This window comes from Mus musculus, chromosome 7 (genome assembly GCF_000001635.26).
Source record: "Mus musculus strain C57BL/6J chromosome 7, GRCm38.p6 C57BL/6J".
NCBI lineage: Eukaryota > Metazoa > Chordata > Mammalia > Rodentia > Muridae > Mus > Mus musculus.
Window position 1 is genome coordinate 128,684,699 of NC_000073.6, and position 26,236 is coordinate 128,710,934.

Genomic DNA, 26,236 nt, shown 5'->3' on the forward strand with positions numbered 1-26,236 from the left:
ATCTTGAAATATTTGTCCTCACATGCAGGGGCTGGAGAGAAATAAATAAGGCAGAGCCTTGTGAGAAAAGTACAAAGTGCTGCGCACACAGTACAGAGCAGGAAGTGGCTGCTACCATGGCTAACTGTCACCAAGCTCCAGGGACGGCACACATGAAGCCAGGGAAAGCCAAGTATCCTCACTCATGAGATGTTTCCAGAAACACAGAAGTTTGTAATTTTGATGACATCTGATCCAGTCTAAAAACTTGAGCCTGCTTTAAGGGGGAAAAGATTTAAGTCTCTGCTTTCACGGATGAATTCTGTTGTTTTAGGTCTCAGGATCTGTTTTCTAGAAGACACATTACTGAAGCTAAGATGGTGACAGTGTTAACACTTTCTACCCTAGATCTGATGCAAGGCGTCCCAGTGACAGAAGACCTTTACTCCATATTTACCAAGGAGAAGGAGCATGAAGCTTTGCATAAGGAGAGCCAGAGAAGCCACCAGGAGCTCATCAGCCAGCTCTTACAGAGTTATATGCAGTTGCTGCTGCCGGGTGACGAGAAGTTCCACGGGGGCTGGGCCCTGGTTGACTGCGACCCCAGGTGAGCTGGGCTAGTCTAGGATTCAGCCTGCTTCGTGTTCTGGGTTGATAAGTTGTCACTATTAACACTGGCTCTTGTCTGCAATGTGTGGGCACGGATGCATCAAGCATGGCTGTCTCAGTGCAAGGCACACTCACATTCGGTATGAAGTTAAGGGTGCTTAAAAAGCATGCCAGCTGTGAAAAGAAATACTTAGATGTGACACTTGATTTTAAAACACTTCATGCCTGGAGTGGTAGCTCACTTGTAACCCCAGCACACTAGAGGCCGAGGCAGGAAGACTCCCATAGCCTAGCCTTTGGTGACTTCTTAAAGATCCATACTAGGCTTATATTGTTTCATATTCATTTCCTGCAGCAGTCACCAGATATAAATACACTGTCCCTTAGGTCATCTTCAAGAGCAGACTTGAGTCAGGTGTCCTGTCTCTAGTTCACCATTAGACTCACCCCTCTTCCTGATACAGTGCTGTGTCTTCTAATTCTCCCTTGGATGGTCAGTCACCAAAAGTGGTTATGGGAGTATACGTTTCATCGGCCAGAGCTCCTACTGTTACTCTCTGTCCTCTAGGATGTTAGTGTAAGCCAGACTGGGTGTGTTTGTCAGCTCTTTAGGATTCTGCCTTGGGTCGATAGAGGGCATGGGGAGCTCCATGCTGCCCCGCACAGAAGGGCTGTCTGAAGGAATGATGTGTTGCTGCTGAGAGGTGGCCGTGGCACAAAGGATCAGAGCTGCAGACTTTTGGAATGGGTATATGGTCTGCTCCTCTGACATCCAGGGCTGCCAAGGCTTGACGCTCTCCACTTAGACCCCAGAGGGCTCTCTGCTAGGTTGGCCATGTTAGACAGGCTGTATTGCGTAAGTGGTTGAGGTATTTGCCATTTTCCTCCGTCTGTCACTGTTGTTAGAAACTGCTTTCTTTGAGGTTCTGCTGGGATGGAAGGACTGATGGGGAAGAAAGTGAGCTGATATTTTAGAGCCAGTAGTTTCTTGATCACATTTCGGCTTGAGTAGGCTGAGTGCTTGCTTTTTGAGATAGTATCTTATGTATCCCCGACTGGCTTCAAACTCACTTTAGAGTGGAGACTGACTTTCTGACCTTCCTGCCTCCTATTTCCCAGGTGCTAGGATTGCAGGCATACACAACCAATCCCATGGCTTAAGGCTTCATGAATGTTAGGCAAGCACTCTGCCACTTGTGCTATATAAAGCCCAGCCCTCTGTTGTTTTAGTTTCTGTTTTTATAGGAGGTGTAAGAACTTCTATGAAGGCTCAGGAGGCTCTAGGTTTGCGCACAGGCTTAGGAGCAAGGGCCAGCGTGGCTCCCACTGCTCTCTTCTGCTTGCTCTTCTGAGGTGTCACTTTCTCAGAGAGTGGGTCATTAACACCTTCACATCTCATTCTGATGGATCACTCTCCCTGGAGACGCTAACCTGAGAGTTTAGCTGCTGCCATTTTATTTAACAAGCTTTTCTGTGTCTCTCAGTGATTCTTGTCATCTGCCTTGTCATGTCATCCCTGATGCTGCTCTTTCATTAAATGTGCCACTGGTATTTTCCTTTCCTCTTTAAGGGTCTGTGTGTGTGTGTGTGTGTGTGTGTGTGTGTATGCATGTGTTTCCTCTTTCTCCCCATGAGAAACATGATCTGGACATTTGAGTTTCCTATAGAATCATTTTGTATGTTTGCTGACTGAATGCAGACCCAGATCCAGAACTTTGGGGTGGGGACCAGATAGCTCTGGGAGTGGCCGCACGGCACTGGGCTTGGGGCCTTTAGCAGTCACCATGTGCCTGCCTCAGCTATCCATTCCTTGATGGATCTCTAAAATTAAAATAAAAATTTTTTGATAGGGGTGGGTTGACAGGGTTTCTTTGTGTAGCCCTGGAACTCACTCTATAGACCAGACTCAGCCTCTCAGAGATCCACCTGCCTCTGCTTCTCCAGTGCTGGGATTAAAGGTGTGAGCCTCCACTGCCTAATTTAGTTTGGTAGCTCTTGTTTTTAAAAAAATGTATTTAGGCCAGATGTGCTGGCATAATCTTTAATCTCAGCATTGAAATACAGAGGCAGGCAGGTCTAAGTGATTTTGAGACCAGCCTGATTTTCCTAGGGGCTTTGTTACTCAGTGACGCAACCAACAATGCAATTATTATTTATTATTATTATTATTGGGGGGTATGCGCGCGCACGTGTGTGTGTGTGTGTATGTGTGTGTGTGTGTGTGTATTTGTGTGTGTGTGTGTGTGCGTGCGTGCGTGCGTGTCCGTCCGTCGTCGTCCATACACGACTGTGCCGGTGTGAAAGCTCTCCAGACTTGCACGGTAAGTGCTTTTCTGGTGGTCCTAACGGCAGTGCTTTTTTTGTCTTTTTGTTCTTGAACGGTAGTTGTTTTTTCTTTTTAAGACCACGGCTAGGACTAGGGACTGGGGAGAAAGGCAGGACTGTGCAAATACAGGAGTGGGTGTCTTTACATAAACATTTGATGTTTTATTCTCTATGCTATTGTGGTATTTGTATTATTAAAAATACTGCAGTATTGCACTATCCTAAGGACTATTTCGGCAGTGCAACAGATTTAGCTTCATTCACTGCAGTATCGGTAAGGTAATGTAACACTGTCTGGGAAGCAGTTTACCACAGCCTTACGCTGGGGAGGCCAGAAGCGGTATTGGGAACTGTCCAGCGCGGCACCGTGCCGCGGTAGGGACGCAGTGCGGCAACGCAGCGTTCAGCGCGCTTCACGGTCCATCCCGGCAGACACCGGATAGAAGCAGCCCTCCTCAACTGTGTGTCCTTCCTGCCTGCGCTCTCAGCCACCTCATTTGCCACAGACCAGCTGGACTTTAGCGCCTGGAAAGAGGCTTAGGTTCGAAAGGAACTAGGCGAGCTGCATCAGGACCCAGAGCACCTGCAGAAACGCCGACTCTACCCCGGTCATCTATCCTCCGCAGGGTATTGCGACTATCAGGATCGCGGCAAAGATAACAGCTTGGCAGCCCTCTGCCCATCAAGCCGTGGTAAAGGCTCAAGCCAGAAGCCCTCCCACCCAACAGCTCCACCGGCCGGGGTCTTTATTCTCCGTGGAGGGCGCGGGATGCGCAGGATACAATGCGCACGCGCAGTGGCAGCCTGCCGCAGCGGAAGTGGGCGTGACTGGAGGCGAGTCCGCAGTGCCATTCTCTGCAGGCGCGAGGTGCGGTGTAGACAGAGGATGCCGCGCTCCCATCGGCAGCCGCCACCTGCGCCTCGCGCTCCAGCTGCCAACGCTGCGGAACCTAAGTCCGATGGCGTTCTCGCCATGACTTTTAAGATTTTCCTTCTTTTTGCAGGACTTATGGTTAAAGTGCCAGTGGGGCTGTATTTTTCCTGTAAATTACTTCTTTTCCAAAGCTTGATGTTAATGTCCCCGGAAGACAGCGCTTTTTATGCGACCATTGTCTCCGTGGTTGGGCTGCATGTAGTTTTGGCAATTTTTGTTTTTATAGTATGGAAGGAAGGTTTGCCACAGTGGCGGGAAAACAAAAATGATTAGGGCAGCAGCAAGGAGCTGCAATGCAGGGGGTGGGTGGGGTTATACATAAGGGTTTTTTTGTTGTTTTTTGTTTTTCTTGTCCGTACCAAATGTGCTTTTTCTTTTTTAAAAGGGTGGGGGTATGGACAGGGAGGGATTATTTACTGCACCTAAGACTGCAGTAAAAATGGGGTGGGAGGGGGAAAAAGGCCGACAACACTCGACCGCTTGTTTTGTGCCAAATGCTTTTAGATAAGGACATAATGTTTTTGACTGATGTAAATACTAACTCTAGAATAGGCAGGATGGAAGTGACACTGTAGGGTTTTTTGTTTTTTGGGTTTTTTTTTTTTTTTTTTGTTTTTTTTGTTTTTTGGTGTGTGTGTAAAAATTGTGTCGTGATGGAATTTTTGGCGTGGCTCGGCTCAAGCAGCAGTTTTCAGAATGCAGTAAGTATCATGCGTAAAACTCACTTCCATTTACCATATCATTCTGCTATGCTGCCAGGATCTCTGGATTTATGGTCTTCTCTTACTCAGATACTGGCTGGCAGAATGAGTCTATGTTTTATTAGGTACGTCTGTTCATTCATTGAGGTCTAGAGTGTAGGTGAAAACTGAGGAAATCATTTCAGATTAAAAACTGTTGAATTTGGGTTGCAACCAGGTGGTGCTGATGCGGAAAGCCGAGGTACAGGCTTTGGTAAAGCCGCAGTCCTCGGCAGTGCCGTCTGGCAGTGACCTCATTCCCAGGCACGCTTGTCAGTGGCTTAAGTTCCATCCATAATTGATATTTCCTATCTGGGTCTTTTTTTTGTTTGCTTTTGCTACTGCTTTTATAATAGTAAGAGCCAGCAGATGAGATGGGTTTGAGATCCTGTGGCAGAAAAATCTTATGGTGGAATCTAAAGATCAGCAATCAGAATCTGCAGTTTAACAGACTCGGCTGGAAAGGCTACCCATGCCAGATTAGAAATTACGTTAAAATTTTCATTTGAGTTTGGGTTATGCCTGCTTGTTGATTATTTGTATCTTTTAATCCTTGGCCATTTCCTTATTAGAAGCATCTCAAGATGTGCATTTTACTATAGTCTTGATAGTCTTGGTTTAAAATGGTTCAACAATTCACCTGAATTCCATTCTAAAATGTTTCAGTGGTGGTAGTGGTAGTGGGGTGTGTGTGTGTGTGTGTGTGTGTGTGTGTGTATGAGAAAGAGAGAGAGAGAGAATATGAATGAATGGGGGGGGGCAGGGAGGGAAGGATAATGCGACAAAATGGCCATAAGGCAGTGCTTACTCATTCCTTGAAAGCCAAGTGAAATCTATAGTGAGAAAAATGGAGTGTGGCTTGCCTTCATGTTCACAACAGTTTATCTAAGACTATTTCAGAATAGCTGTTTTCTAGTAGTGCAAAAATATACTCAGCGTCTAGTATGCTATTTTGAATACTGGCAAATGTGAGGTAACATATGATTTCTCCTTCTGCGTGTCACGTTTTTCTTTCTTCTTCCCAGTAGCCACCTCTTTCACCATTTTCCCCTCTTACATTATCCCTTTCCTTTGAGGACTGCGCCCCCTTCTGGTCATGTCTGGAACAGACCTCCCTTCCGCTCGGGCTCACATCGGCTCCCTCCTAATGGTGGGAGTGGGGAGAGGTGTTTAAGTTTTTTCCCCCCAAAATGGATGTAGATTGCTTCTGTATTAAATTTAACTTCAGAAGTACAATCATTTCATTTTCATTTGTTCCCCTGGGCAATCTTTTCTTGTAAGTAGGAATATGCTTGCAAAAATGTGGATAAAAATAATTGATCAGGAATCGTATCTGTACAGCCTCACTGACGCTGCGCACAGAGATGTGGAAGTGCTGCTGCTGCTGTCTAACGCTGCCTACTATGTGGCCTAGTAAGTCGCCATTGATTTAAAGCTTTTAGTTTGTTTTTTGTCTTCATGTATATATGAGATTTCATTGAGCCCTTTAAATAATCTTTCAAATTTTGAGTTATTTATCACTGTTTTAGCTTAGTATTACTTGGAATTCATCACAATCTGGGCATCACGCACTCTGTTTAATCACAGAGGCCATGTATCATGGCTTGTCTTACTGTATTTTCCCCATTGTTTGACACTGAATTCCCTGCAGCTTTTGCCATTGAATGATTCAGCTCTGCAGATGCACAGCTTGTATGTGCGCATGTGTGCACGTCAGTGTTGCCATGGTTACAAGCATATGATTATGCGACTTTCAGCGTCTCCTTGGTTACAAGCATATGATCAATTATGTGACTTTGGTGGTTTATTAGCGCCATCTCCAAAAAGGCAATTATCTGTGCCACTTCCAAAGCTGAGTGCTCGCTTGTTCCATGAGCTGTCCAGGATGCAGGCTTAATGCATTTCCTGAGTAAAATGTCCCCTTTACTTTTTCAGCTTGGTTTAAGCTGCCGTTTTCCTGTCATTCCATATGCCTTTGGCTCAGGTCATGACAGTTTTCTTCATTGATTTGGGATCTCAGACCCATCCGCTGTACATTCCTTAGCTAAAGCGTTCCAATGTATATTGCCTTCATTTTAGGCTTGTTTATATTTTGTTTATAAAACTGAAATTATTTCTTTGTAATTTTCTTTATATGTAAAATTCTCTATTAGTTGTTAAATTATGTTACACTCCTCCCACCCCGAGACAGGGTCTCTCTGTTATGTAGCCTTGGCTGGCCTAGAGCTCCTTCTATAGACCAAGCTGGTCTGGAATTCACAGGAGTCCACATGCCTCTGCCTCCTGAGTGCTGGGCTGTCCCTCTTATTTATTTAATATATACTTTTTATGTTTCACTTCATTCTGGAATGCATGCTGGAAAGATTTGACTTTAAGTGCATGTGGTAGCTCATAACATTCTACCTCAGCTTTGTAGCCAGAGCCAAACCCTTGCTTTTAACCTTTGTTGTGCTTGCCTTTCCCTAGTTATGATGACGAAGTTGATAAAGTAAACCAGTATCAACGACTGGGCCTAGAAGACCTGGAAAGAATAGAAATAGGTAAATGCTAGCACATTAACTAACCCACAAAAGAGGATGCTCTAAGCCATCTGTGATGGCAGACTTCCCTTTTCTTTAGAGACTAATAATGGGTATGGTTGCTTTCATCTTGTGCCTCTTGAGAACTCCAGTGATCAAAAAGTTTAAACAATTACAACCGAAGAAGTGTTCTTATGGCCTCAAAATCTTATGTTCATGATAAAACAGAGGGCATAAGACATGGCTGCCTTGTTATGGTCAGGACACACACATGCATGAAATGTCAAGATTCACACACTATGAAAACATTTTTATAAATGGCTGTAAGTTTATATCTTGATTAAATTATGAATAGAAATATGCTCACAGTCTGGTGATATATGTGTATTTGAAGTAAAGGCAGAGAGTGTTATGTGAAAAACAACTTGTAACACACTCATTTGTGTTAGGTCCTGAACCTACTCTTTTCGGCAAACCCAAGTTCTCGTGCATGCGGCTGCACTACAGGTGTAAAGAAGCAGGCGGTTACTTCCATACGCTAAGAGCTGTGCCACGTAGTCCTGAAGAAGATGGCAAAGGTAAGGAAGGGCAAACCATGGCACTTTCAGAGATAATCAAGTCCACTGCATGGGACATTGTAGAACTGATTTCTAGAAAGATTGCTCAGGAGTAGCTTGGATTCGAGATCTCTACTCCTATTTGAATGGCTGTGAAGTGTGTCACCTGCTCCCAGAGGCAGCACCTGCTCCCAGAGGCAGCAGTTCCGACCACTTTACCAGGTCCCTGTGAGTTCTAAGATGTTTATGTGCTGTTCATTAGCTCTTTTGATCTTGTCTGTTAAAAATCATCATCTAACATGCTCTATGAAAAGTCCAAAGATGGAGATGGTGGTGGCAGCGGCAGCTCGCCGTTTGCCCTTATACAGCAGGCTTGGCTTACTGCAAACCACTCAGGGGTAGATTTATCCAGGAAGTGACTCCTTCCCAAAGGCTGAAGAAACAGATATAACAGGGGTTGAAGAAAGTCATTCCAGACACAGCAACCTGGGAGAAAGTGGCTGCTCTCCAGGCTCCTGCATCCAGTTACCAGGGATTGCTTAATAGCTGCGCCTTATGCGCTTCAAGATGCCCTTACTTACCTCATCCCAACCTCTGCTCTGGAGTCTCGTTTGTTTTTATTGACAAAGAAGTCTGGAGAGACCGCAGCAAAGTTTATTATTAATTCACATCCCAAATATTTCCAAAAGGGTATAGCTGAGCCTCCTATACTGTGCTTGCTGCCTGAGCACTTTGAACCTTAGACTGAAGATGTAAGTGACGCTGCCTGAAGGAACCAATCAGACTCAAAAGCCAGAGCTCCAGTGGACGTTCTGTCTAGCTCTTGCAGGCGGTGACTCTCCAACCGCTCGGAGCCCCTCCTGGAGCATGGGGCCATTTTATATGGCTCAGTTAGCATCAAGTAAAAATAGCTAAGAACGCTTTCTCTGCTTGATGGTGTTGTGATTTGAGTGTATGATATGCACAATTCATTTTCTGCTCTAGCTTCACCCTGGAATCACAAGTGAGGCACAACTGCAGGCTTATTCACTTTTGTCTTGTGTAATGGCAAAGGAAGTACATGGCCTCTGTTTTTAGCATTAGGTGTGAGAAGGCAGAGCCAGATAAAACAAACTTTTAAAAAAAGTCATCATCTAGAACATGTGGAGGACAGTGAGCAAGTTAGCAGTTTTCTGTAAGTTACTGTAGGCAGTAAACTAGTATTTAAGTCTGTGGCCACAAATTCACTTCAGGCTGTGTGCTAGTGTTTGGGGCGACCGGTAAGACCTGTGTTTGGGTTCCAGACACTCTTCAGTGCATCGCAGAGATGCTGCAGATCACCAAGCAAGCCATGGGACTGGACGTTCCTATCATTGAGAAGAAACTTGAGAGGTCAGTATCAAGAGTGAAGATAGCGTTCAACATGCATTAGTCCTGCACTTAGGACGGCAGCCTCATGCCACCTGAGGCTCTGGCCTTTGAAACGTGACCAGTCCCAGCTCAGGTATGCTGTAACCACATGACTACACACTGACCACTGTGCAGACCTCATGCAAAGGGAAAAAAAACCAAGATACAGATATTTTTATATATCTGTTGAGGTACAGTATTTTATATGTAAGTAAAACTTTTTAGGTCCATTTTTTTTTTTGTAGCTGCTAGAAAGTTTCAGTTATATTCCTAACTGAAAACATATCTACCATCCAACATCTTTTGGATAGTAGAGTTTTAGTGTTGACTTGTTATTTGGATTTATAAGTTAGCAAGCAGTACCCCGTACTTCCAGTATTTTGGATTCCACGAGGAATTAATTTTTTTTCTTTTCTAACTTACAGGAAAAGCAGTAAGCCTCATGAAGACATCATTGGTATCAGATCTCAAAACCAAGGCTCTCTTGCCCAGGGGAAAAGCTTTTTAATGAGCAAATTTTCATCTCTAAATCAAAAAGTAAAGCAGACCAAATCCAATGTGAACATCGGCAACCTACGAAAATTAGGAAACTTTACAAAGCCTGAAATGAAAGTTAACTTTCTAAAACCAAACTTAAAAGTCAATCTTTGGAAGTCAGATAGTAGTCTTGAGACCATGGAAAACCCAGGAGTGATGGGTAATAAGGTCCAGGGGGAGTCTGATGGGGACATTTCTTCAGATAACGACTCGTACCACTCTGATGAATTCCTTACAAATTCTAAGTCGGAGGAAGACAAGCAGCTAGCCAATTCTTTAGAGAGCGTAGGGCCAATAGATTACATTCTCCCAAGCTGTGGGATTATTGTGTCAGCACCTCGATTAGGCAGTCGGTCTCAGTCTGCCAGCAGTATCGACGTCAGCACTCATGCCCCCTCAGAAGCTGCTGCTGGTCCTGGAAGTGAACTTGGGAAAGGCCTGGAGTCTCCCCTGAAGAAAAGCCCTTCTGCTGACAGCATACACACACGGACTGGCTTCACAAAGCCCATGGATGTTTACTGCCAGAGATTTGTGCAGGATGCACAGAACAAAATGAATGACCTGTCAGAGATCAGGTCTGTAGCTCAGAAGAGTGAGGAGGGAAGTCACAAGACTAACCGTGTGTCTAATGAAGAAACCCAGTCAGAACCAATGGGACAGACGCCTCCTCGACCCTCTCAGTTAAACGTCTCTTGTTCTGTGGCAGGCCCACCATTCTTATCAGTTGAACCAGTACATTCAGTGCTATCTCAGAAGACGCCCAGCTCCGGGTCCAGCCTTCTGGAACTTGAGGCAGGGCTCTGCGTAACTCCCTCTTCAGAGAGCAGCAGCAGCAGGGCAGTCTCTCCCTTTGCAAAGATCCGCAGCTCCATGGTCCAAGTCGCTAATATTACCCAAGCTGGGCTAACTCATGGGATAAACTTGGCGGTTGCCAAAGTTCAGAAGAGTCCAGCAGAACCCGAAGCGGTTAACGAAATTCAACAAAATGAACTTAAAAATATGTTTACACAATGCCAGACACGAATAATTCAGATTTAGATTTTAGTCACATTCCTTTGTCTTTTATTTAAAAATTCAAAATGAAGTTTTCACCTTTCAGGCTATTTTAACCTGTACTGAATCTAGGGATTTCAAATTCTAATTATGTTTATTGGCAATTGTTTTACAAGGAGTCTGAACCTTAGCAAATTTCCAGATATGTAAGCTAAGACTACAGGCAGTCATCCTGGAATATGGACCAGAGTAGCAAACACTAGAATGGTCTGTGCATCTCACTTGGGAAGGAGCAGGAAAGAAACCAAGCTCGTGTCTAGAGGGGGAGACACTCTCAAGCAGGTGTGGTGTGGACATCTGTTTATGGTGGTAGCATTTTTTTGCTCTGTCAGTTCATTCCTCAATACTGCTTCATAAAGGAAATTATGCATTTAGATTTTAGTGATACTAGTGTGCATTAGTATCTAAATTAAAAAAGTAGTCTCGTGGCTTAACCATTCTCTGAAGTTGAGAATTAACAATGGTAAAACTGTATTTTTCCTTTGACCCCACTCTCTCCCGTATATACATTTTTTTTTCTCTCTCTCTCAAATTCTTAAGTATGGGCTTGCCCGTCATAAAATAACTTGCTGCAGGAATATAAGATCATGTTTATTGACTCTAGAGATCTCTAGAAAAGTCGTTTGAACTCTTTCAAGGGGGACATTTAGCATCTCTTGTAGGTTCTAGAACTATGGAAAACATCAAAGTCCAGGTTAAACTGGTTTTATTCAGTAACTAACCACCAAGAACCTCTTCTGTAACCCAGAGTGAGAAAGCTGTAGGCATATTCTAGCAGGTATCAATGTCTCTGGCATCCTTTAGAGCCTTACTCTGGTTAACTGACTCTCAGTTTAACATTATGTCTGTTAAAACTCTGACAAGCATTCCGATTTTGTTATTTATTAGCAGTGTCAAGTCTTGTGACTATTAAAAGAACCACTGTAATTCAAAACATCAGCGTATGAGAATTTCTTGTATAGCATTTAATAGTAAGAGTTGTCTTCAAAGAATTCATAAATGGTAAGTTTGCTTTAACCAAACACTTGTTTTGAACTTTCAATTTTAAAAATGAAAACTGTATTTTAAATCCCAGACATTAAAAACTGAATGCTGTAGCCTTTTTTTTTTTTTTTTTTTTCTTTAGGGTCTTCAGAGTAGTTAAGTATTAAGCCAGGCCAGATGGGAAGATAATGCATGTTTGGGTTTCCAAAGAAATGACCCATGAAGAGATGTGACAACAGAAGTTAAAGCAATGGTTATTTCCAAAGAGACCTAGCTGCCTGGTCAGGGTTACAATCTGATCCAGACCCAGCTACAGATGTGAACATGTGTGTGAGGGCGAGGGGGAGACGGTGGCTGAGAAAGCTGCAGAGCTACAGAAGTGAACATGTGTGTGGCTGAGAAAGCTGCAGAGCCCGTCTCTTCCAGTTCAGCTTGAGGAGGTGCTCTCCTGTATTTCTAATTCATGAAAAATGGCCCATGGTCCTGGCAATTTGGAAGTTTTATTTACTGGACAGGGTTATTTACGGGAACTTTTCTGTAAGACCATGCAAAATTATGACTTCTCTTTGGTAAATTACGGTTTACATTGGTACAGTTTGACAAGATAAAACTAAAAAATTTGTTCTAGGACAAAGAAAATGCATTTTCAAAAATCTATGTGAACATTTTATTTTCAAAAGTTTAAGGAAGATCTGTCTACCCGTTATAAAAATGAAAACCAGTTAGAATTCTAGTATGAACATTATTTACATTAACTTATAAAAATAGATTTGCAGTTAGGAAAAGAATGCTGAACAACTAGTAGTTTGTACTTCCTTTCATCAGGCAACTCCCTTGATTTATCAAGGCCGACCCTGTTTCCTTGGTTAGCAGGGAAGAATCTAAGGGACCACTGATTGATCTTCACACACAGCAGATGAGATTAACAGCAAGGTTCTAACTTTTCTGAAGGTTCTTGTTACAATCGCCATTATACTACATTAACTTGCAAATTATAACTACTAACATTTTTGTTCATTTGAAAATACACATATCAAAATGAATTGGTCAGAGGAAAACCTACCTGTAACTGGATGGACCTTTACTGCACTAGTAAATGGTGTTACTTATATTAAAAGCTCAAAATGCAGTACATTCATCAAGTCAGTTAAATAATGAGGAAAATGAAAAACATCCCACCCTGCACAGCCCGGGGATGTAGCTCCAGGGAGACTACACTTCTCTAGCATGTATGAGAAGCCAGGGTTTGATAAGCAGCACCAAAAAAAAAAAAAAAAAAAAAAAAAAAAAAGATGGTTCCCCACCCCGAAAACTTGACTGTTTAAGTAGCATTTTTTTCATGTCTGGACCAGGGTCCATGGGGCAGTGTTCCCCTCAATCCCATAATATGTCAGTTGCAGATGACAGATGCAGGAGATGAGAAAAGTTAAGGACAATGTGGTGGTCTTCACAAAGCTGCATTTATTCCATTAAAAGATGCTCGTGTTCTGAGAATGTCCTTTATGAAAACAAAATAGTGATCACAGTGTGTTTTGTTCTTTTTTTCTTTCAAATGACTTGGCAAAATCAATTGGCACCCCTACCTCAGAAAGGTATTACCAGTCTATGAAATCTGAAAGCCAGGAACCGCCACCTGTTCTGGGAAAGGCCAGTTCTGCCGGCTGGTACAGCTGGGACGTGGGAAACTGCGTCTGTGGCAGCTGTGTAGAAAATGACACTACAGAAGTCATATCTCGAACTTGTCGCTCAGACCTGTTCTGAATTAACACAGCTCTTCAAATAACTCTGCAGAGGAAGCTGGCACTTCATAGTCTGGCCTAAGATGTAGCTGTGGCTAAGAAAATGGTGTGATCAGCAACATTATCATTATTAAACCTTTAATATCAAATACATTTTTGTACATCATAACTAATTATAAAACAAACTCCAAAACTCCATAAAACCAGTAAGGTAAAAACCCTTACAGAGAATCATATAAACTTTAGGTGTCACCAGACTTGATTTCAGGAAAAGTCACTGTGTTTTTGGATACAAATTCCCTATAAAACAATGTGGTGTAAAGGACTGTGGACTGCACGCACAGAGGCCGTAGCTTGCCGTTCCCTGCACGCTCGGCGCTCTAAAGCTCGTTCCCATTCACACTCTTCTGCTGCTGAAGCCGGGCCTTCCTGGAGAGCTCCAGCTGCTTTGCTCTGAGCCAGCGCTCTCTGGAGAGTGTTGTCTGACCGACGCTCAGAGACAGGAATCTGGTTTAAAGTAAGTTACCTAGTGTTAGGAAGGAACTAGGAAAACTCACTCTCTTCTTTTCCTCTTCTCTGTGTCCACCCCCTTCTCTCTTTCTCACTGCCCTACCTCACTGCCATCTTGGAAAAAAACAAACCAAAAAAACAAGGAAAGCTTTGAAAGCTATCAGGAGGCTATCAGAGTAAATGCTTGGTCCACATAAAGGCCAAGTGTGACCTCACAAAGAAGTCCCTGAAGAGCTAGAATTAGAGGGAGGCTGGCTCTGACAAGCTTAGAGAGCAAGGCTGGTCTACCGCTAAGGTTCTACTGAGTAACCCTCAACAAGCACTCACACTGGGTGGGTCTTTTCATTTAACTTTCATGTCTGTGCCTTTATGGTGGTCTAAGCCTGACATCAGGAATCTTCTCCAACCACTCTCTCTCCTTCACTGAGCTCAGTGCTGGCCAGCGTGTCTGACTAGGCCAGCATGACTAGGCCAGCGTGTCTGACTAGGCCAGCGTGTCTGACTAGGCCAGCATGACTAGGCCAGCGTGTCTGCACTGGGATTCCTTGTGGCCGCGGCTACACATACCCAAATTTTAAGCAGGATCTGAACTACAATCTTCAGACAAAAGCTTTGTCCATCTGTTCAATTCTCGATGTCTTTGGAAGGAGAAGTTCCTTTGTTTTTAGAATTCTGCCTCAGACACTGCTGAGCAGATCAAATGCACACAGCCGGCAGCTGAGGTGACCTGGATCAGCGCACTTACCGAGCCACCACAAGCAGCTGGTGGAGGTCATCAGCCGTGATGCTCTGAGGGTCATCTTTACGCATTTCCACAAAATCATCTTCAACCGCCTGTGTCACAGAGCAACACACTTGTAAAAGTGTCCCTTCAAAACAATTCCCTTACTTTTTAGAGGAAAGGAAACATGATCCTTGATTGAGGTAAAAATAATGGTAGAAAAAACAAAACTTAAGGCCCATTACAAAATGCAACACGGAAAACATTCTACATTCAGCTTGGCCCGGTTGAGATGCCGAACAAGCCTAGCAGCCAGCACCCTCTGCGGCGACGGTGCGGGGGGACGGTAACTTACAGACCTGCCTGGGCCCAATACAGCAAGTACAATGGCTGCACTCAGCTCTGTCAAAACCATGGAAACTGCCAGTATCTTGGGTACCATTTATACAAGAAAACAGTGGCTCTTGGTAAGAGTATTGAGGCTGTGACATCTGAGCTTGTTACACACTCCATCCTCCTCAGGTGATGTCCTCTAGGCAGGGCTGGAGTTCCTGCGCTGCTGCTCTGATCTGCAAGGCTGCCTTTCCTAATCTTTTTTTTTTTTTTTTTTTTTTTTTTAAAGATTTATTTATTTATTATATGTAAGTACACTGTAGCTGTCCTCAGACACTCCAGAAGAGGGGGTCAGATCTTGTTACAGATGGTTGTGAGCCACCATGTGGTTGCTGGGATTTGAACTTCAGACCTTCGGAGAGCAGTCAGGTGCTCTTACCCACTGAGCCATCTCACCAGCCCGCCTTTCCTAATCTTACTTGAAGCCTGTTATCGCTGTTCCTCTGTTGTTACCACGAATAGCTTGCTATATACATTAAGCTTATCTATACACCATTATGTTTCCCTTACATAGTGTACGTGAGACCAGGTACTAGCTCCAGTTAAAAGCACTTCCTGGGGCTCAAGCATGCATCACTCTTGGAAAGGGGTGACTATTGTATAAAGAACTAAAGACTATGTGAACAGTGCCTCACCGAGCAGAGAACATCAATAAGGAAATAATGTTGAAAAAGAAGCAAACAGGAAATTCTATAAATAAAAAATAAGGCAATTAACAGCAATAATTGTAGAAAATTTGAGCAGGCACAAAAATTAATCAAATTTCAAGATAGGTGAACAAAAGCTTTTTAGACTGAAGCAGAAAGAAAAATAAGGGAAAATGACCGCAGCTTCAAAGATCCGCAGCTCACCATCAAATGTACTGACGTAAGTGTAATGAGGGCCAGTGGGAGAGAAAGCAGCAGGAAGGAACTAAAAAAAGACAGAAAACCAAAAACAATGGCCCCTAAAAATTTGAAGGCTGCTGCAGTGGATTGACGCAGTTTGTATTCTAATACTAATATTGGTTCCTCAAGATCTGGTTGCCCTAGAGTCCCTACGCACATAGACCCAAGTGATTCTATGTGACCTTGCCCTCAAGTTATTTCTGAATAAAGATGTCTACAGCCAGTAGCTGGGCAGAAGAGGCACAGGCAGGTTTCAGGGCTCCTGGGCCTGCGGTGGGGGTTGGGGGGGCGGGGAGGAGAACCAGGAGGGAGAGAAGACGGTGAAGGGAGGTAAAGTTGCCATGAGTTAGGTGAGTCATGAAAATGTGGCCCTGAGGGCTGGCCAATTGGAATTAAGAGCATCCCAGATGAAACATAGTAATAACAAGGGGTTAACGATAGAAGGTAGATTCTAATGGCATAGAGGGTAGATAACGACCCAGCTCTTGTGGTATTTAAAGCTTATTGTAAATATAAAGGTTGTGTGAGGCTTTATTGGGAACTAAATGATTAAGGCCAGGCAGAAACCTGGATTGGGATTAACAATTTCTTTAACAGGGTGCTAAAGACTTGACCAAAATAATGCACACATTAAGAAGCACGCAAACTCAGTAGGACAGACAATAGGATCTCGGGACTGACAACTCCTCTGGGTTTTAGAGGCATGTTTGTAAGGAGTACAGCTACTGCTGACAGAACGGGGGGGTGGGGGGGTGGGGGGGGGAGCGGAACACGAAGGGAACAGACGATGGAATAGCTAAGAGCTTTGATCCCAGCACTAAGGAGGCAGAGGCAGCAGATCTCTCTGACTTTGAGGCCAGCCTGATCTGCACAGTGGGATCAGTGGGGTCAGAAGAGAGAGCAGTGGTAGGTGCTTAGCACAGTGAAGGCCCTGGGTTTGAAACCCAGCATCATAAAACAAATGGACAAAAAAAAGAATGGTCACAGAAAAAGCTTGAAGAAGTTGTCACAGAAGACACAACCTTGGTTTAGGCAGCTGCACAAGGAAATCCTGACCAGTGTGTAAAGCTATGCATGATGTCTGCCTATAGCCATGTATTTCTTCTAAGTCTACGGCCAGCCTAGGCTATACAGTAAAACCACAAACAACTCAGAAGGGCAACACAAACTGTATTTTCTTGTTCAGCTTTCCCCTCTGGTTTGAAAGACAATAGCACAAAGTGATAATTAGTAAGATGATACACTAAGTGTCCTGTGACACTGGCTAGCACCTGTGAAATAAGTCCTAGTGTGACTGGGGGGCTGTGGAACAGCCTGGAAAGCAGCAGATTCGTTTGTGTTAATGTAGTGAACCCATCTGTCAGGCCTAAGTGAGGGACAACACAAGGCTGCGGCAGGAGCTGGAGATGAGAGGAAGAGCACTTGCTGACTGACATAAAGGGGCTGGCTGGCTCCCAGTGTGAAAATACTTCAACCAACCAAACAGAAACAACCGAAATGCAGAAAGAAAGGAGGCTGCTAAGAAAAAGCACAAAAAATGAAATCTCTTTTAAACAGAAGAGCACAATGAAGACTAGAGTTGCCCAACACTAACCCTGCCTAGCAAGTAACTGCAGTAAGTTGCATGAACCCCAGAAGGTAACAGGAGTCTTGCTTGACTAGGTGTACCTTGGTTATGTCGTCTGATAGGTTGTAATCCAGGAATCTCAACAAGGTCAGGTAGATCCGGAACTTGTTGAGCACGGACGGCAGCACAGCTGAGAGCAGGCCGTTCATGTACTCCTCCATGTTGGGTGGTATCAGCTGGGGCTGCAGGTGAATCTGGCAGTCTGCCTGGAAAGAGGAAGATCCATGATCCCCAAGTTCCTTCAGCTGCCTACCTCAGAGGCGGCGGCTCTCAGCGTGGAAGGGAATTAGGAAACACGAGTTGAGGAGGGGGATATTTTTAAAACCTTAGTGTGCTCAATCTGTCTGGATTAAGACACAAACCAATTGCAATGTGATTCCGAGCTTAATTCTGAGGATCCACACAGATGGACGGAACCAACTCCTACAAGCTGTCCTCCAGCCTTTACACAGCAGCTGGTGCACTGCCCAAACCCCAAACGATGAATGAAAAGAGGAAAACATTCAAATAATAAATTTACTGCATAACTCATGATGGCCTCCAACTTGAGACTGGCCAGCCTCAGCTTTCACAGTCCTGGGATTAGAGGCATGCAACAAGCCCAGAGGGAATCAATTTCTTGCTAACTTACCGAACACTATATAACTTGGGGCGGGGACAGGGACAGGGACAGACGGACAAAGGCAGTAAGGACAGTAGTTTGGATTATTACGGGGAATCAGTTCTACTCCTTTTTGTTTGCTTGCTTTTCAAAGACGAGGTTTCTCTGTGTAGACCCGGCTGTCCTGGAACTCACTGTTCTGAACTGAGCTTGAGATCCGCCTGCCTCTGCCTCCTGAGCGCTGGGATTAAAGGTGTGCACCACCATCCTAGGCATCTCCTACACTCTGCTGAGATACGAGAGGTGCCCCTGCCCTGCTTCGGTTATCTTGGGATTTGCTGGTTCTTGACAGTTACACTACTTTACATGGAGGTAAAATGAAAATATCAGATTTCCTTGTTAATAATAATTTCAGTCTCCTTTTTGAAATCTATGGATGGAATCCAAGGCCCTACACAAGATAGGCAAATGTTCTCCCACTGAGCTACACTCACTCTTGGCCAGTTCAAGCCAGTAAGAGACCCTGTCTCACAATGCAGGCGACATGGTTCCCGAGGGTGACCCCTGGCCATGACATACATGTGCACAAGTGCACCTGCATACACAGACAATATAACCGATAAAAAAGGACAAAGGGACAGCAGTAACCTTTACAGTGTAACCTCCCTCCACTTAACCCTCAGCCATCATACCGGAAGTAGTGACCTTCCCTCAGATGTGATGAGAACATTGATATTGCATGGGAACTCCATCTGGTGATAGCTGAAGTCGTAATCCACCTTCTGCCAGGTTATCAGGTTGCTCAGGGCAGTTACGTTATGAACACCTGGAAGAGAAAGACCATGACTGGCAGTGATGTGACATATACTTAAGACATGTGTTTTCTGCTGCTTAGATAAAAGACACAGGAGCCAGCAATCTTAAGGAGAATGTCAGTAAATCTAATGTTAACTATGTAATGAACTCCACAGACAGTATTAGGCCAACTGCAACTTTCTGGGGGCCAAAACTCACCCATTGTGGACTCTGGTAAGTTCATTACTTCCTAGGTCATGGCTATAGTAATATGGGAAAACCATTTCTTTAGAAAGTAAGGTTGTTGAATTTTCCCAATTTACACATTTCTGAGACAGGATCTGATGAAGCCTAGCTGGCCTTGAAGTCCTGGTTCTCCTGCCTCTGACTTCCAGGTGACAGAATTGCAAATGGGTGCCACCACCTCTGCTAGACTTTCATGTTCCTCTTTGCCTTACATGTTCCCACTCTTCATTGTTTTTCCATCTCTTTCTGTGGCTTGCTACAGGGTTACCTGCCCTCTCTTCATGTGGACATGATCTAGCGTGCTATTGTTATTTTTTTTAACAAGTTTCACAACTGAAGTTAGTTTAAAGCATACGATCTATTTTTCCTCCAGAAACTATAAAAACTGCTTAGAAAGTTCCCATGGGATGTACAAACTATTGCATTAAATCTTTTCTATCCTTTCTTGAGCTAATAGGCAGCCAACAGAACAGTTGGTCACAACAAACAACTGGTGTACAGTTTGTGGCACATGCTTTAGTCAAATGCGTATTTTTAAAATATTTGTTAAATGTTAAGTTTGCCTTAGAAGCCACTGCCAGATCTGGCTAAGCGGAGCACAGCCAGAAGAAGACAGCGAGCATCTCTGTGCATACCTGGCGTGTCCAACTGCCCTTGCTCCAGAAGAGTCTCGTCAATGACCAGGGAAGTATTGTTGGGCAGCTGAAGGAGGCCACTGACCAGTCGGTTGGCTGTGTAGTCTTTGTGGGGAATGAGCTTCAACTGGTTCATGTTTTCTATTGTCATCTGTAGACGAAAAGACTGAGACAGAAATTGTAATAAGCAAAGATCCAGGCTTCTTACAGATACACACACACAACACACACACACACACAGATACACACACACACAGATACACACACACACACACACACACACACACACAGATACACACACAGATACACACACACACACACACACAGATACACACACACACACACACACACACACACAGATACACACACACACACACACAGATACACAACACACACAGATACACACACACACGCACACACACACACAGATACATACACACACACACACACACACAACACGTATTTAGAGACAAAACGCTTGTGTCTCACATGGAATGGTATCATTTCTAAGAAATGAGACAAATGGTCTTTTCAACTCTGTGGCCAAACTCCAGGCCACACCCATAGCTGCTTATGTCCCATGTTTCAGCCAACCTAGTGCACACTGGAGAGGGAAGGCCAGCCAGAGATACAAACTGGTAGACAGCTGCAGATAGCCAAACATCAGCTAGCCAGAAGACTTCATTAAGAGACAGGAGCTAGTAAAAGACAAAGACTGCTAATTCTAGTCGCTGAAGAGAAAAGGCTCTGTAAATTAAACTAGACTATGGCACGACACTGCAGACCTCATTATCAACACTTCCACTCAGAGCAGGGACCTTCCACAACCTTGCCTCCAGCCCCACCACACTCAACTCCTTCTGTCTGCTCTAGTTGCATGGAAATCATGCATGTTCCAGCCTTCAGAAAAGCATGCAGTGAGAGAAGAAGGAAGAGATATAGCTGAAATTTAGAGACTTTTCTACTTTGGCTCAAATACTCTTAGAAAGGAGGGCAGTGGTTACGGACACTTGTTCTTGCATAGGACACGGGTTTTACTCCCAGCACTTATATGGTGGCTCACAACCATCCAGAAGTCCAGTTCCAGGGGACCTAACGCCACAGGCATCAGACATGTGTATGTGGCACAGACAGACATGCAAGCCAAACACTCATATACATTTTTCAAAAGTGACCATGTGCTGGGGCTGAGCCTGACTTGGCCATGTAACAAGCAGTAAAAGCCGCGTCTCTGATCCGAGAGAAGAGCACTGAGAAGGGCTGGTGCCAGTGCACTAAGGGTGGTGAGAGAGGAGATGGTCAATGAAACGCAAAATAAGGAAGTGACCCTCTAAGCCCCTTCCTCCAATTACCCTTCCCCATGTAAGGATGTAACCCTGGCTGCACAGCTGAGAAAGATGGTCTCTGGCGCCATCTTGTGTCTGGGAGATGTAACTGCAGCAGCCTCTGCTGGCAGCCCTTACAGGCCCATGCTGCTCCTGACTGACTCCAGTTCTCCATGTAGGAGGACATGCCCCCACAGGCAGCCACCAGTTCTGCTCTCCAGATTAAGTCTCAGACCCTACTGGAGAGATGGGCACGTGTCCACTGGCAGTGCCTCCTATTCCATTTCCAGGGTTTCAGTGTTCTGCCGAGAATTTTTAAAGCACACACCAGCAATTACTTTCTTGATGTACCTCAAAAACAAAAAATTCCATGAGGACAGAGAAGCTATTTCAGGAGATGTGGGCCTAGGGAACTGCCAAGATCCTACTGCAGGGTCTATGAATGAAAGTGACATGTTTAAAGACAGAGCTTTACAGACAGGCGTTCAGATCACACACCTCAGTTAGTCACCATCTAAGAAACCGACCAGATAAAAACACAGAACCGCAGGGGCAAATATAGAAGCAGAAATGAAAACCCAGGGGTCTCCTATTAGACACTCGAGAGCCTGGCAAAATGCAAAACACCGTCCATTTTACAACCATTTCCTAATGAATTATCCAACATGTCTTCTTCAGCTAATGTCAGAAATCAGTGAAAGCCCAGCCCAATGAGTAAGTGGCTCAGAGTCCTCAGGCCTCTCGCAGGGCTTGAAGTAAAGACGCAACAGGCTGTTTAGAAGATCTGGCTTCATTTTCTTAAGTCCCAAGTGGCCAAAATTTTTATTTATCAGAGAAGTCCCCTGTACCTGAGATTCTAACACAAATGTGCATTCCAGATGCTTCCAAATAGCAACTAACACTGCGACATGGAGATGGGCCACTTCATTACCTCAGCTGAAGGAATTGGACTCATATAATTTAAAGCTTATTTAGACCTCAGGTGTAATATGCATCCAAAGGAACAAACTGGCATAGACTGGAAGTGTAATTCTAAGGGAGTCACTGCCATTGCATTAATTTTTGAACTTACAAATTTGTGCTGGGTCAATCAGTGTGAATGTTAAGAGTGCATTTTAAATGATGTCAGTTGACAGGTCTTGTCCCTTGTAAATGAGACCCACAAGGAACACAGAGTTAGTACTCAAGGTGAGTGGAAAATAACTGGGTCTGTCATGCTCATTGCTTTCACAATGCTATCTTACTGCTGGGACAAGATGTTGGATGATCCGGTAGAGGTGTTCCGTGAAGGTACTGTTCTGCGGGCAACCACTCAGGTTAACTGTAAATTTTCCTAGAGGAAGTACATCTCTTCTTGTATACCTGGGAGAAGGGAAAGAACACAAAACCAAAGGTAAGACACTGAGACACCATCACTACAAAGTTTGCAGAAGCAGAGAGAGATGGCTCAGCAGTTAGAGCACTTGGCTGCTCTTCCAGACCCACAGAATAGCTCACTACCACCTGTAACTTCAGTTCTAGGGAGAAGATACTCTTTTCTGGCTTCCACAGGCACTGCACACACAGATATGCAGACAAAACAGTCACACATATAAACTAAAAATAAACTTTTTTTTAAAGAACATTTTTATCTATCAGAATGGCAGTATGGGTAGAGCACCTTATCTAAAATGCTGAGACCTGAAGTGCTTGACCCTTTATAGCATTTGCAGACGTCACTGGCAAGATGTGCGTGATATAAGCTGGTGGCTCCTGCCTTACAGGCTGACCGCAACAGTGTGACTATGGCTCAGGCACTGCATACCTCCCAGAATTCCAGGGTTTTCCATCAGGGATGTCAAGTCAAGCAACGACAGAGCGTTGATGGGAACCCAAGAATTGCATACTATCTTAGATGCCACCAGGGGAAAGAAGATTATAACGGAAAGATGCGTAGTGTAACAGCATTTACTTAAAAAAAAAAAAAGTGCAAAACCCTAGCATTTTGGGAAATGGTTACAGTATTGCCCTGATTTATAATATAAGAACGCCTGGTCATTAGAAAGTTTATGAAGGAGGCTGAGTATGACGGATTGCCCTCAATCCCAGCACCCAGGAAACAGAAGCTGAAGGATCTCGATGGAGTACCAGGCCAGTCTGGTCTACATAGAACATTCCGGGCCAGGGCTACATAGCGATACACTATCTCAAAAAAGAAAGAAAAAAAGTATTATGATATGTTAACTAAATATTAAATGTAAAAAGCAGGGAAGATGTGGACTTCAACCAGAACTGATTGGACCACAGTACTGAACACAACACATGGACATAAACCAAAGAATATGCTCAAGTATTAAATGGGAAGAAACTGTTTCATGTGAGAGCAGGCAGTTTTCTTCCTGTTCCTTCTTTTAAAAGAAAGAACCACAGGGAGTAGTGGTGCACACCTTTAATCTCAGCACTCAGGAGGCAGAGGCAGGTGGATCTCTGAGTTCAGGGAAAGCCTGGTTTACAGAGTGAGCTCCAAGATAGCCAGGGATACAGTGAAACCCTGTCTCAAACAAAACAAAAACCAACAAAAACTGAACCCCAAACCAAATCAAAAACCCAATATGGTGGAGACAAAGGCTGAGGCACTAGCTGGTGGTAGCGGTGTGCACCTTCAATTCCAGGTCTTAGGAGGCAGAGGCAGGAGGAGCTCTGTGAATTCAAGGTTAGCCTGGTATACACAGCTACATGACAACCAATGCTAAACAAAGAAACCCTGTCTCAAAAAAAAATAAAATAAAATAAAATAAAAAACCAAACCAAAAAAGGGCTGAAGCATTAAAGTCAATATACAAATTAAATGTACACAGACAGACTTCATTGTTTTTATAAGCAGAGTCTGGAGAAGTATACATACATACATACATACATACATTATACATACAGACATTATACATACATACATACATCATACACACATACATACATGTAAACAAACAAACAGGGGTCTAGGAATGAGACTCAGAGATACATTCAAAGTATACACAAGATCCTGGGTTTAATCTACATTACCACAAAATAAAACATAAAATGAGTACAGAAAAAAGAACAGCTTATCTTACTGTCAGGCATGCTCTGTCTGGAGGATGGAAACACAATGCTCTATGTGACGCTAAGTGAAGTGGAGAAAGGGACCTGTGCTGGGCGCAACATTGTAAAAGTCCCTGAAGATCAAGCCGATCGATCTACAGACATCACAGCTGTTCCCCTCTTTATCCCACACCCCACGCCCAGGAAGAGCGCAGACTTACACTGTAGAGATGAGATGCAATATAAGATATTCAGCAGCCAAACTATCTCCCAAGAGTGCGTGAGTGAGGAATCCAAGCAGCTCTGCTCTGACTGGAGACAACTCAGACATGAAATTGGACACAACTGCAGAAGGAAGGAATGGCAAATGAGAGTGTCAGGCCAGCTCTGCACTAGCATCTTATACAAGAGCAGGAGGGAGCGCTACAGTTCTGGAGACAACAAATGATGCCAATATTAGGGTGGGGCAAGATGGCTCCGAGGGGAAAGGCACTTGCCACCAAGTGTGATAACCTAAGCTTGATCCCCAAGCCCCACAGCAGCAGCAGAGGTGAGTTCTTCTAAGTTCTTCTTTTACCTGCACATGTGTGCCCTGACACATGCAGGTACTCTTTCCCACAAGTAAATGTGATTTTTTTTTAAAATTAAAAAGCGATATAGCCAGGCGGTGGTGGCGCACACCTTTAATCCCAGCACTCGGGAGGCAGGGACAGGCAGATTTCTGAGTTTGAGGCCAGCCTGGTCTACAGAGTGAGTTCTAGGATAGCCAGGGCTACACAGAGAAACCCTGTCTCAGTGATATAAATGTGAGAACAAAGACAACTTACACACTTCATTGTTGTTTAGGTCTCATCACAGAATGACTAGAAAACCCTCTGCTGAGCAGGGACTGCATCTGCGCAGGTGAGGGCCCACACTTACACTGACAGCTTCTGCTCTCCTCCTTGTTAAGGCAAGTGGGTAACAACGGATTGATGTGCTGCAACTTCTGAGCTAAAATCACATGAATTCTTGGCACTAGTGAAGCGGGTGGGCTGTGCACTCTCTGCTCTTCAGCCATGTCTGTGCACTCCATGGGGTCCAGCAGTGCAGAGGCATCCCTGGGGAGAGAGGGGCATGTTGTGAAAATAACATGCACTCTGTAGACACTCAGAATCCTGCTTGAGGGATTCTCCATCCTCCAATGGAGGCCCTGGCCCCTCACTCTAAAGGGCTTTATCACTCACATCTGCCAGGTCAACGCACAGTGCACTGGGTTACTCTACTGCCCAAGACTGAGGTGTCTGACTTACTGCCACGGACAGTGCCGGGTACATGACAGAGGATGTCATTCACAAGACCACTTCAAAGCAGATGCTCCTTGCATTCTCAGCACCTAACAACATTGGGATCTTTTTCTCCAAAGTCCACATGTCTTTATTATTTAGTGTGGAGACCACTCACTTTTATCTTGCTAATGGTCTTTGCTAAATTTTATTCTGATGGGATATTCCACCTCTCTCGAAAGTGTGAACAAGTGATTAGAACAGTGTGAACATTCAGGCTTGCTAATCAACTCAAACGTGATACTCGCTCTGGAGTCACTGAACAAATGACCAATATGTGTAAAGTCTTCAACTCTACTAGGCACAAAGACCACACTATACAAACTGTCAGATCTCATGAGACAAGTTCACAAATCCATTCCAAATCTGCCCCAGTCTGTGTCCTTCCCCTCTGAACCAAAAGGCCTCAGTAATCAAGTAATTTACAAGGAAAGCTATTGATTGTGGGGCACACACCTTTAAAATCCTAACATTAGGGAGGCAGAAGCCAGACTGGTCTACACAGTGAATTCCAGGTTAGCCATGGCTTGAAACAAGAAAATATTTTGCCAACATTTTTGTGTTATTATTGTTTCCTTTTTCTTTTTCTTCCTTCTCTTTCTTCCTTCTCTTTCTTCCTTCCTTTCCTTCTTTTTCCTCCTCTTCTTGCCCCCCTCCCCCACCCCCGACAGGGTCTCACCATACAGTCCTGACTATCCTAGAGTTCACTATGTAGAATCAGGCTGGCCTTGAACTCACAGAGGTCTGCC

General features: G+C 44.2%; 2 protein-coding genes and 1 pseudogene across 3 annotated transcripts in view; 2 read left to right on the forward strand and 1 right to left on the reverse strand.

The window, feature by feature from the left end:
• Inpp5f (inositol polyphosphate-5-phosphatase F) overlaps positions 1 to 11,738 on the forward strand; it is an 85,256-nt gene extending 73,518 nt beyond the window's left edge. Inside the window, exons 15-20 of one of the 2 annotated variants that reach the window (NM_178641.5) lie at positions 388 to 586; positions 5,929 to 6,000; positions 7,054 to 7,127; positions 7,556 to 7,684; positions 8,947 to 9,034; positions 9,478 to 11,738. In NM_178641.5, the coding sequence (NP_848756.2) occupies positions 388 to 586; positions 5,929 to 6,000; positions 7,054 to 7,127; positions 7,556 to 7,684; positions 8,947 to 9,034; positions 9,478 to 10,627 (1,712 nt within the window). In that variant the 3' untranslated portion in view covers positions 10,628 to 11,738. Of the gene's footprint in view, positions 1 to 387; positions 587 to 4,171; positions 4,549 to 5,928; positions 6,001 to 7,053; positions 7,128 to 7,555; positions 7,685 to 8,946; positions 9,035 to 9,477 lie in introns of those variants that run through there. The other variant, NM_001346517.1, reaches the window with a different exon arrangement.
• Positions 8,000 to 8,501, forward strand: Gm16044 (predicted gene 16044; annotated as a pseudogene).
• Positions 11,739 to 11,742: 4 nt separating the features above from the next.
• Positions 11,743 to 26,236, reverse strand: part of Mcmbp (minichromosome maintenance complex binding protein) — a 43,989-nt gene continuing 29,495 nt past the window's right edge. Inside the window, exons 9-16 of the mRNA NM_145955.3 lie at positions 25,084 to 25,262; positions 24,384 to 24,507; positions 22,350 to 22,467; positions 19,781 to 19,946; positions 18,797 to 18,930; positions 17,545 to 17,709; positions 14,621 to 14,709; positions 11,743 to 13,872 (exon numbers count right to left, since the gene is read on the reverse strand). Coding sequence (NP_666067.1) covers positions 13,746 to 13,872; positions 14,621 to 14,709; positions 17,545 to 17,709; positions 18,797 to 18,930; positions 19,781 to 19,946; positions 22,350 to 22,467; positions 24,384 to 24,507; positions 25,084 to 25,262 — 1,102 coding nt within the window. The 3' untranslated portion in view covers positions 11,743 to 13,745. The remainder of the gene's footprint in view (positions 13,873 to 14,620; positions 14,710 to 17,544; positions 17,710 to 18,796; positions 18,931 to 19,780; positions 19,947 to 22,349; positions 22,468 to 24,383; positions 24,508 to 25,083; positions 25,263 to 26,236) is intronic.